The sequence below is a fragment of the Panulirus ornatus genome, chromosome 33, assembly GCF_036320965.1.
Source record: "Panulirus ornatus isolate Po-2019 chromosome 33, ASM3632096v1, whole genome shotgun sequence".
NCBI lineage: Eukaryota > Metazoa > Arthropoda > Malacostraca > Decapoda > Palinuridae > Panulirus > Panulirus ornatus.
Window position 1 is genome coordinate 24,125,964 of NC_092256.1, and position 12,650 is coordinate 24,138,613.

The 12,650-nt window shown below is 37.7% G+C and overlaps 1 protein-coding gene across 1 annotated transcript in view; it reads right to left on the bottom strand.

The window, feature by feature from the left end:
* Chc (clathrin heavy chain) overlaps positions 1–11,361 on the bottom strand; it is a 59,970-nt gene extending 48,609 nt beyond the window's left edge. Inside the window, exons 1-3 of the mRNA XM_071682007.1 lie at positions 11,172–11,361; positions 2,328–2,535; positions 655–705 (exon numbers count right to left, since the gene is read on the bottom strand). Coding sequence (XP_071538108.1) covers positions 655–705; positions 2,328–2,535; positions 11,172–11,213 — 301 coding nt within the window. The 5' untranslated portion in view covers positions 11,214–11,361. The remainder of the gene's footprint in view (positions 1–654; positions 706–2,327; positions 2,536–11,171) is intronic.
* Positions 11,362–12,650: the final 1,289 nt, after the last annotated feature.

Sequence of the window (12,650 nt, forward strand, 5' to 3'; positions counted from 1 at the left end):
GCATTGTTGAGATTCAGAATTAAACAATGATATAACATTAATAAAGCAGTACTATATCTTCATAAAATTGTACATTTATAAACCTTTATCATACCTGCACTAAGATGCATCCACTATCATCTTTAAAACTAACAAAGCACTTATTACTAAATTGTCTTGCACTCTTTTCACAATGATGCACGAACATCACGACACTGTATGACCTATGGTCCCGATCAGTAGACATGACTGGCTTCCTAAGTGCTGCAGGAGTGTCAATGATAAAAGAGATGTTATCCTTCTTCAATACGAAAAAGCAAGAAGATAGCCCATAGGACTTCAATGTATCCTTACCACTCACTCAATCAAGCTACTCTTGCTCCCACACCTTTCTTGGAATGCCATTTCTCAAATGATCAGCCCAACTCAGGAGACACATCATCCTCAGGCATTTTGCTACCAACAAAACAACCACCATTCTATCCTTTGCACCTAAGGCCCAGAGCACATCTAATAATAGTATATCCATCTTAACCTTGCAGCCACAGGCTTCTTGTTTCACACACTCCTTAATGCACTAAGGCCCTACATACCCACTTCCACCCAAGATTCACTTTGGCCCTCATAGTTTCATCTATTGCTAATCACTGGTTCTAAAAATGGAACTTCACTTACCTTTGATCTTTGTTTTCATTTCAATGTTGAAAATCTGCAGTGTCTTCTGAGCTGAAATGTAAGAGAATACTAAACTTTCTGAATCAAGATGAACATTACAACAAATTCCTTAAATATTCAGCAACTTTACAATAAATGTAAAAGATCCAATAGAGGGTAACTGAAAATGTTCTAACAAGAGATCCATGTCTTCAACCTCTATTATCTCTTGAAAATGACTGGTGAAGGTCTTCACATTCTTCAATTACCTACTCTGTTACATGTATATTTCCAGATGGAACTTGAATTTCTACAGAAGCTTTTCTTCTTAAAATTCACTGCAAGTTTGATGAACATCCCCAAAAATTCAAAATTTCCCTCAACACACCATAAACTTGTTTCATCACAAACACTTAGTAATTACCACCTCATTACTCAAGTATTGATTTGGCATGAAAAATTTCTAAAGCAACAAACTTTGGTGACTGTTTTATGGTTATGCCCATCATGCTTGTTATTTACAGGAACAAACTGTGGTAAATTAAACAAATGGGAACAAATAATTCTCTGAGAGACTTATAACAAGAAACTGCATTTTAGCACTATTAAATTCACCAAGATGTTGCTTCACCACTCCGAAATGCTGCACCGTTCCAAACTGACATAGGAAATATGATCAGTACAAGGAGGAGAATGAGTATAGGCAAAAGTAAGGTAGGAAATGTGAGATAACATATGTAAAAAGGAATAATCAGGCAAAAGTAAGGTAGGAAATGTGAGATAACATATGTAAAAAGGAATAATCAGCATAAGAATGAATATGCTTTACAGTAGAAGAGGGAAGATACTTTATGGAGAGTAGAAACAGACACAATGATAGACCTAAACCCTGAAGAGCTCCATTATTAAGAGGATACGAGAGGAAGTCGTTCCACTGAAGACTAATGCAATGGAATGGCCAGAAAAGTAACCACATTAGAAAACAGGGAGATGCTGTGAAATCAAAGGAGGTTAGTTCAGAAAGCAAAGATTTATGCCATACCCTGTCAAATACTTTGCTGATGTTAAGGGTTACAACAAAAGTTTCATAAAAATCCCAGAGAGGAAGACAAGGGGCAAGCCACACAAGAGAGATCACCAGAGGATCTAGCACTGCAAAATTTATATCAGCTGTCTGAAAGATGAGAATAGGATTGTAAGTACTTAAGAAAGTAAGAGTTCAGGTGGGATCCAAAGACTTTGGAGAGAGCAGAAGAGCAATGGGCAATTGTTGGAGGGTACAGCAGTCTCCTTTCTTAGGAATGGGTTGCACCAAGGAACATTTCCAAACAGAAGGGAAAGTCAGGGTTTTTGAACAGAGGCAAAATATGCAAGCAAGGATTGGTGCTAGCTCAGAGGCACATGGGGCCAGATACACAATGATTTAATCGTATGAAAGGCACACTGAGCCAGAGGTACACTATGATGATAAATGAAAAGCACAGGGGGAAGAGGTAAATCATATCTAAATATATGAAACAATTATGTACAAGAAACCATTTTTTCCTGTTTTATAAATGTAGGGTACATACAATATGATGGTTCTCAATCTAAAAAACATCAATAATCCTGCAATGATCCAGTATTTCCAAAGTGCTGCAAAAAGAAAAATGAGAATTTCATAACATTTACTAAAAAACAAAAATATTACATACCTTTTAGAGCAATTACTTTCGATGCTGGATTCATAATTGCTGAATCTCCAGAAATGGGCCGTCGGATTGGGTTGGTTGGGTCGGCCATGTCAATAATAACTACCTGTGAGGTTTCCCCCACCTTTTCTCGGACACAGATGAACTTGTCAGACTCCATTGTGAGGGTATTAAACCCAATGTTAGATGCCTGAATCCCCACATTGGTGAGCTGAAATACAAGCACTGAATATGAAAACCTATAAACCAGAATATTAGCAGCATCTGCACTTGCTCATACTGTCTCATAAACAATGACATACATAAATACTAAAAACGAATTTCGAAACCAAAATCAAAAGAACATAAAGCACTCGTATTTTCCTTGGATATGACAAAACATGTTTGCCATCTTAACTTCCCAAACATGGGCTCACTATCTGGTTTAACCCACTCACTCTGGCTGTCCCACATATGCAAATTTTTCCCAGTCACTATTGATGTTCCACCAGGTGCCCTGCCCTTTCAAAAATTTTGTACAAGCTATGGCAGATTTTTTTTTCCTGGAAGAGAATAAAGTACCAGGCATCCCATGCCAGTGTGATATTTCTCCCTTTGGCTGGCTCAGGACTTCTAAAATGGTGAAAACAGAAGTGCAATAATTATGTGCAAGCAGAGTAGCAGCTCAAGACCTAAACCATTTTGTTGATTTACTGGACGCCATTGATTCACATATCATAAATGTAAAGATGCTCAAAACTGTTGATCTGTTATATAGCATGATGTGCAGAAAACCTTAGGGAACGAGAGGAAATGCGATTCACATTCTTCTGATATGTAAGACAGACCACACACAGCAGGGAAGCATCTATACCTTGTGATAAGAAGCTATAGGCTTCCATAAATTTTACTTCAACATAATTTTCTTTTGATTCAAATAACTCTGACAATTGAATGTATGTGTAGCTAGATTACCTTCTGAAGTACTCTGATGATAATGGACCTTATTGTGAGACTAATGGTTACTATGACCATGTGAAAGCAATACTACCCTGGTTTTCACCAAGCAATAGATTTGGGAAGTTCACTATTCTCATTAAAGACTAAATGTATTGCTTCTAATAGATTTTAAAGCTCAAGATATGTAAAAACACATAGGATATACGTATACTAGACAACAAAAAATTATCCGAAATGAAAATATCCAGCAAACTTGTGCCACAAGACTGCTTTCTACTATTACTGCTATAGCACCAATTTTTCTCATAATATGTATCCCACATCTGGTAATACATCTGAGAAAGTGTGACCTATGCTTGATAACACACACAGAAAATTCGAAGAAAAATTAATGCCTTTTCAAGGCTTATGAACCGATGAGTCATTGTTGTGGAAGGGTAGCCTGGGTTTCAAACAGTCATAACATCTAAATACCATCACCTTAGTAAGATGATATCTGTGCTCTATAATGCTGAAAGTACTTTTGTCTTCAATTTCATAGTATATGCTGGATTTGAGACAAACATCTCTGGATCTGTACCGAAAGCTTTCCTGTCACATCCTGTCAAAGGACATGACTTACACAAAGTCCTTGATTGCTGTTGTCACTTCCAGGAACAGTGTTAAAATGAATTTTTTCTATTGATGCAACAATATATATTGGGAGATGAGTTCTTGGACACAAGATTGGAAACATATTTTGGGACAAACAAGGCCAAAGCCTTACTAGATAATCAAAAAATAACACTATACTCTAGTAAAACAACTAATACATAACACTGAAAAATAAAGGCTCCATTGCTGAACTTTCTCTAGTCTTTCTTCAAATCCTCAAACTCTGCTTTCTCCATAATTAAGGGCACACTCAAATGAATCCAACACTGATACTGCTCCTCCAAGCCAAATGTATTAAATAACCATAATATAAGTCATTCATCCATCCTTCAAATGAGCAGTACATGAAGCAGCAGCAGTTTTAGATTACCTTATATATATTTCATCCTAACAATCTTTAAAAGAGGCCTCACCACAGCTGTTGAAAGACAGCGTATCTTAGAATGTTGACAAAGTTCTCTAGCTTTAGTAATGTTTACCTTCCAAGGTTACAGTTATTCCTTTTTTATCATGAAATTTCAGACATTACTATTCCTTCTGTCAACCACATTTAACAGTGCAATGCTGTCAAATCTCCAACAGAAATAATGTAACTTAAAAATAATAGCAATACATATCACAATGACTGGTTTTTGCAGTTTATTGACAATGGCAAAAGGACATTATCTAAGACTTCCTGTGTAGGTAACTGGTATCACAGCCCAAAAAATGTTGCCAGCACAAGCAAAATAGGTGCACATAGTATGATATGTGCAAGTAGGAAATTCAGGTATGCATTACTGCAGTTGGAAAGTGGTGTAGTGTCATGAAATCAAAAATGCATTTTGTTCAACACAAAGTGGTGTGTCAACTATGTTAAACATATGTCTTTCACTATTCTGAGACACTGAACTGGACAGTACCAAGTAATAAAGAGGACATGAATCTATTGATCTACCTATATGTCTGATGCCCACTCTCTTCAGGAACTCCCATCAAGGTGGCCATGGTAAAATAGTCTCCAACTTATTCATCCTTACATGCCTCTTTTGCATTCACAATTCCATGCATTCTTCCACCATTTCTCTTCCTCCAGTATCTTACGCACTATTTCCACCATGTTACAGGTGGTCTTCCCCTTGCACTAACCCTTTTACTTGTACTATCATACTCTCTCCTTGTAATATATCAGTCTTGCATTCTTTCCACATGCCAAAACCATCTCTGAGTATTACATTTCACCCACTCTACCCATCCATTATTCATTCCCTTTGTGTACCTTGCCATGCCACATCTTTCATATGCCTCCTCATTCCTTTCTTCATCTAGTTATAACACAGCCTCCTCTCAAACAGCTCATTTCCACAGCCTGGATTCTTGAGCTCTGCAACTCATTCCACATCCATGTTTCAGCTGCACAGGAGTAGGTCAGGAAGACTATGCTTTCCCTTTATCCTTTCTTCACTTCCATATCTACATCTCTACCCTTCATTATTATATTAAGGGATCAAATTACTCTTCTACCTTGTACTTCTCTCTTCCACACATCTACTTCCATCTCACCAAATGTACCAAAGATAGCTACTAAATACTTAAATTCTCTCGCCTCTTCCTGTCTTTTTCCCCCCAATTATCTATAACTTTTGCTCTTTAGTATTTTACAACAATTACACAAATCATGCAACACACTTTACAACCTTCTGCAACTCCTCCTATCTCAGCAAACTAACGCAGTATCATCTGCAAGCGGGCCTGTCAAATGCCACCAAATTTCACCGCCACACTCCATCTCTCCATCGTATTTCCCTAGTTTTGCTTTCACCTCTAATATCACTTCATTCAAATATAAGTTAAAAAGCCATTATGACATCACACAGCCGTGCCTCACACCTTAATGTACAAAAAAAACTTTGACTCAACTCCCCATTCACTCTTACAAATGCATTTGCTACTCTAAAGAAGGGTTTCACATAATCCAACAATTATTCGTGCCTCCCCCTACATCCTTAACAAATTTCATAAAGCATCCCACTCTACTTTCAAATGCTTGCTCCAGATCCATAAAAACGGCATACAGCTTCCTACCTTTTGCTATACACTTTTCCAGTCATTTTCACTTTAAAAATCTGATCCACAATCCCTTACAGCACGTCAACCCCAGTATACCACACTTTTTCAATTCACTCTATTTCTTGCATGTCTCTCACCCTCCTGTATCTTCAGGCCCTGATCACTCCATCCTTCCATCTCCAATTTGATATCTTGCTTCTTATTCCCTCCATCTCAGACACGTATATCCTCTTTGTCAATCTTTCCTCTCATTCACTCCAAATGTCCAAACCATTTCAACACATACTCTTCTACTCTCTAAATCACTCTTCATTACCACACACACACACACACACATATATATATATATTCATACTACTCGCCATCTCCTGCATTAGCGAGGTAGCGTTAAGAACAGAGGATCGAGCCTTTGAGGGAAATCGTCACTTGGCCCCCTTCTCTGTTCTTTCTTTTGGAAAATTAAAAAACGAGAGGGGAGGATTTTCAGCACCCCATTCCCTCCCCTTTTAAGTCACCTTCCAAGACACGCAGGGAATACGTAGAAAGTATTCTTTCTCCCCTATCCCAGGGATAATTTGACAGCTAGAGACTGAGTGTGAACAAATGTGGCCTTTGTTGTCTTTTCCTAGTGCTACCACGTACGCAAGCAGGGTGAGGGGGTTGTCATTTCATGTGTGGCGGGGTGGCAACAGGAATGAATAAAGGCAGCAAATTATGTACATGTGTATATATGTATATGTTGAAATGCATAGGTATATGTTTGTGTGGCCGTGTATGTATAAACATGTGTATGTGGGTGGGTTGGGCCATGAAAACTGAAGACTTGTGTCCACCATCGACTAGTACTTGGTTTTCCTTTCCTCTCTATACATTCCTTGAAATTTCCAATAACTGAATCAGCAAGGTTCTGAAGCCAATTAGGGTTCATATTTGCCCAAATTTTACAAATGGGTGCCTTCAGCTAAGGATATGATTGATTTGTTCTTTTATTTTCATTAGCATCAAATTTTTACTGGATCCGAACCTGGTGAATTCCCAGACGTCACTGAAAAATTCCACCACACAGTCCTTCAGCCAATCATTGAGTAGCTTGGCAGTGTCATGTGTAATGCACCGAAACCACAGCTCCCTATCCACATCCAAGCCCCACAGGCCTTTCCATGGTTTATACAGAAGAGAGGCAGAGGTAAGACACCGCTGGTAAACAAGTGTTTCCAGTTCGTTATGGTCTGGCACCAAGCCTGTCTTCATCATTGGCCATGAATGAGTAGAAAGACAATTATGAGTTCTCTTCAAGTGATACTGTGCAATTTACTATGGCACGTTTATTCATGAATTCTATCTTTCCGGGGGCCGCCATGTTTACAAAGATGGCAAATGAGACACGGGATGAGAGTATCAGCAAACTTCAGAGAGAACAGAGAATGTGTTGGAAGGAAGTTAATTGTGAGAGAAAACCAGAGGGCAAATGGGGACATCAGTGAAGGTGGCAAATGGAGTAGTAGTAACAGGCAAAGATACCTAGGTGATATGGAGTGAATACTTTCAAGGTCAGTTGCATGTATTTGACAGTGGCATGTGTGGGACAACTAGGTCTGGAAGGTATGCAAAATGCAGGAGTCATGGCATGTGGACTGGTGAAAATATAGATGGTGGTGAAAGCTCTGCATATGAAGTGAGGCAAGGAAGCCAAAGAGGATGGAACTGCAAATGAATTCTCAAGGAAGGAGGTGACTGTGTTATTGATTGGTTTGTTAGAATTTTTCATGTGGGTATGGCTTATGGCTTGGCAAAATGATTTGTTTAGTGTCATTATGTACAAGTAAAGGGGAAAAAATCTACTGCTCAAATTACAGCAGTACAAGTTTGCCGAGTGTACTGGAAAGTTGTACGAGAGTGGTGACGTACAGTGTCAGACTAGGGAAGATACATTCAAGTTACTAGAGAGGTAGAGGTTGTGTAGATTAGCTGTTTGTTTTGAAGACACGTGTGAGAAATACTTAGGGAATCAGTAGAATTTGTATGAATCACTTATGGAACTGGAAAATGCACATGATACAATTGATAGAGATGCACTCTAAAAGTTACAAATATATGTTGTGAGAAGAAAGCTGCATGAAGCAGCAAAGACTTTAACAATGAAGCAAAGAGTGTGCACACACAGGAAGAGAGGAGGGCAAGTGTTTCAAAGGCAAGTTTGCAGCAGGAACATGTGATATCAACAAGGCTGTTCAATCTGTTTATGGATTGGGTGGTGAGGAAGGTAAATGCAAGAGTCTTTGAGAGAGGAGCAGGTCTGCAGGCTGTCAGGAATAGCAAGGTGTGTGTGAATTAGCTGATAAGGTGCTGGTGACAGATTCAAGCTACACAAGTTGGTTTTTTAATTAGGGAGTGTGTGTGAAGAGAAAGTTGAGAGCAAGAGTGAATAAAAGCAGTTATTTGGTTTAGCATTGGAGAGAGGCATATTAGCTGGAGATATGAGTTTTAATGGTAAAACTTAAGAGATGTTTCAACACCTAACCAATTATCATCAGAAACAGCATGAGACGCACAGCAGAGAAGTTTAAGGGTACACTGGAAAATTATCTACAAAGTGTACCAGACCACCCAAGCTGTGGGGGTCATGTAAGCCTAAGGGCTGCAGCTTCCAACAGCTTGGGTGATCTAGGACACAACTGAACATCCAGGCTGTGAAAGTGAAGACTTCACCAGGTAAGTATTCTGGATACCTACAATTGGATTTGGCAGCAAATAGAAATATGGAAGCTGAAGTGAGTCAAAAGGAGGCAAAGGTCCTTGGAGCACTGAGGAATGTGTGGAGAGGTCACTTTATGGTAGCGTGAGGAAAAGCATGCATGAAGGTATAACAGTCTCGACAGCAATGTATGGATAAGACACAACGGTTCTAGATGAGAATAGTATGTTAAAGAATAAACGTGTTAGATATGAATGAATGTGCCAGATAAAGAAATTCTTAAGGATAATATGAGGTGTGAAGAAGGCTGACAGAGAAAGAACTGATAGGCTAAGTGTGGTAATTAGACAAGTATGGTTACGAGAGCTGAGGATGGTGTGCTAAAATGGTTTGGACATATGGAGAGTATGATAGACAAGAGGTTGACAAGGTTTTGTGTGTCATAAGTGGAGACAATGAGAAGACTGGTAGGGAGATGTATGGATAGAGTGAAAAGTTCTGAGTACATGGGGTATGAATATGCAGGTTGTAAAGTATGAATGAGATAGAGTGATTTGGCATAAAAGGGGATATGCTGTCAGTGGACCGGAACATGGCATATTAAGTGGCTGGGGTTATCCATGAAATGGTCTGTGGGGCCTGGCTGTGGATAGGGGGCTGATGTTCGTTACAGTGCACTAAACATGAAAGCCAGAGATTGCATGTGAATGAATGAGGCCATTTCTTCTGTTCTTTGCACTCACTAAAACTGGAATTGGCATATATATATATATATATATATATATATATATATATATATATATATATACTATACATATTCAACATTTCCCATGTCAGCACGGTAATATTAAGAACAGAGGACCGAGCCTTAAGAGGGAATATCCTAACTTGGCCCCCTTCTGCTTTCTTTTTTCTTTTGAAAGTAAAAAACAGGATATGTAGAAAACCAATAAACACAGAAGGTATATAATAATGAAATAGATGACATGTTGAAACTGGGACCCACAAGCATTAAACCCAAAGTACTCAAAAACAGTGTCACGTATCACTTTTAAGGCAGCGCTGAAATAACACGTATATGAAAGACATGCATATCAATGAACTACTTATACTTAAGAAATAGTTATACTGAGATAACAGTTCGGAGCTTTAGAATTTATTCTATTACGATCAATGATGTTGAGGGCCATGATGATCCAGATACATATAAGGTAAAAGTATGGGAAACTTCCAAAAATCAACAAAACCAAAGTGAATTTCACCAATCTTAACCTGACAACTTTAATTTACAAATTTACGTACACTGAAAAAAAGTATGAATAGTTTTATGTCATTTGCAATCAGTCCCAAGAAATTACATTGCAATGTGTGTTTAGTGTTCTGTGAGTGGGTATATCTCCTACACCTACAAGCATAGGTAGATGGGAGAAATCTCTAGAAATTTTAGGATGTTAGGTAAATCTTAACCTTACATTAGGTTTTCATAGGTTCTGTCAATCTATAATGTCTCTGTTTAAACTATCATACTTGAACACCATACCCCCTACATCGCTTTTCAAGGGGATGAAACAATAAAAAATCATGATACCCTAGTTAAAATAATTCTAACTGGTTATAGTAAGTTCAATTGTGTTTTTCATCCACATCCAAAAGTTTTTCGTTAAGCCCCAAAACTGGTACTTTATCAATACAGGTAACAACCTGCATAATTGCATTATACAGTGTTCTAACCTGCCCAAACATGAGCAAATATTCCTGAACAATGTTAGCATGAATCTTAAATGTGGCAAAGTACCCTCAAAGAGGCATGACCTTTCTCATACCTATACCTTTTAGGAAATATTACTAATTTGTAATGATCATTTCATCAGAATAAGCAACTGGTAAGTCAGAGAACCTAAATAAAAACATCTTAATGTTACTCTACCCCTTAATCATTCATCCAATGTCTCATCACACCAATGATACTTATAATGTATTCAACTACATCAAACAGTCACTATATAATACTTCGCACGACCTCCTCCTCCCTCCTGCAGCAGCCACCACTTACGGCCTTTTCCTATGGCGAAATAATTGCTTTCACTACGAGAGAAGTGAAAATCACGTGAGGTGCGCATCCCTCTACCTCCCTCCATCAAATACATAATGTATTTGTAACCCTTCACTTGTCAATGTTTCTCGGCAATACTGCATTCGTACATATGGTTGGAGAAAGGTTCATAATGAGCTCACATACAGCCACAACGCAAGGTAAACATTCGACCACCTGGCGTCTCGGGAACCTGATGGATTTCGTCATCTCCAACCTACGGTTTTCTTATTTTCTGTAGTTTTAACCCCACCGATAATCCACTCCTGATAAGGAAACTAAGGAATATACGTTTCCTGAGGTTGTGGAAGGGAGGTACTTACAGCGGAAACGGCATTTAAAGTTTCCCAGAGGCCGTCTAATCATATGACGGTCAGTGGGCGTTAGGATTTTCATCACCATAACATTTTTAACAAACCTGTAAGTGCTCCTGGAATCGTATGGGTAACGATTGCGTCATCTTTCCGGTATAGGTGGATGTAAGGAGGGGGTAAAGAGACGAGAAATCCGTTAGTAAAGGACTATTTCGCGCTATCCCAACCCATCCAGAGCGTAACACTGCAGTACCGACACTATCCAATATGTCTGCCTCTGTGACAAGTGCAGCTAGTCCGCCCTCTATGTGTTCCTCCGCCACCCAAATATCTGTTATAGTATTATATCCTACTATATTGATGGACTTTGTATATATATAACATATAATTGCTATAAATCTAAATAAAATACAGTAGTTATGACCTACAAATTTACTATATAATAGAGGAATCAGTATGTTGGCGGAAGGATAAGTGAGTTGTGCGTCCTGCCAACTGAGCAGCCTCTGTCAGATTTCTCATTGATCCACCATGGTATCCTTACGACAGGATCGCTCTAATTTTTGCAATTAGTTACTAGAAAAGGTATCAGGTAAACAGTACTTATATATTTATTGTTTCTGATTTTCAATAGACCACATCTATTATTTAATACTACGATTTGATGATGATAATAGTGTACCAAATTCATTTCGGTTGAAACTGGTAATTTTAGAAAATTACTAGTGACAGTGCAGAACCACACAGTCAATGAATTAATACTACAAGTCATAGATGAATTCATGAATGTCAGAAATATCCATCATATTAAATCTCAAAATAGAGTGCCTCAATTAAATTGTGCTTAAGATATCTATTACATGTAAGTTATTAAAAAATTAATTTCTTCTTGAGTGAATTTGATGTCTAGAATTCCTGACAGAAACAATATATCACCAAACTTATGAATCATAAAGAGTGCCAACTAATTCTTTAATACAAATAGGGATAAGCTTTCTCACACTGCTAACTTCAGTTATGTCACAGTAACTATTGAACTGACGATTGCGAAACTGGAAACTTTAAGTATCCATAATTGGTATGGGTAATAATTTCATAATGACTTGGAGATCGTTAATGTAGTGTCCGACAATAGATATATTTTGTTTAAGATCAGTAGTAGTTATCAATTACAGTTTAAGATCAGTAGTAGTTATCAATTATCAAGATCAATAGTAGTTATCAGTTATTGTGTTTAAGATCAGTAGTAGTTATCAATTATTGTTTAAGATCCATAGTAATCAGTTATTGTGTTTAAGATCAGTAGTAGTTATCAATTATTGTTGAAGATCAGTAGTAATCAATTATTGTTTAAGATCAATAGTAGTTATCAGTTATTGTTTAAGATCAGTAGCAGTTATCAATTATTAAGATCAATAGTAGTTATCATTTATTGGTTTAAGATCAGTAGTTATCAATTATTGTGTTTAAGATCAGTATTAGTTATTAATTATTGTTTAAGATCAGTAATAGTTATCAGTTATTGGTTTAAGATCAGTAGTTATAAATTATTGTGTTTAAGATCAGTAGTAGTTATCAGTTAT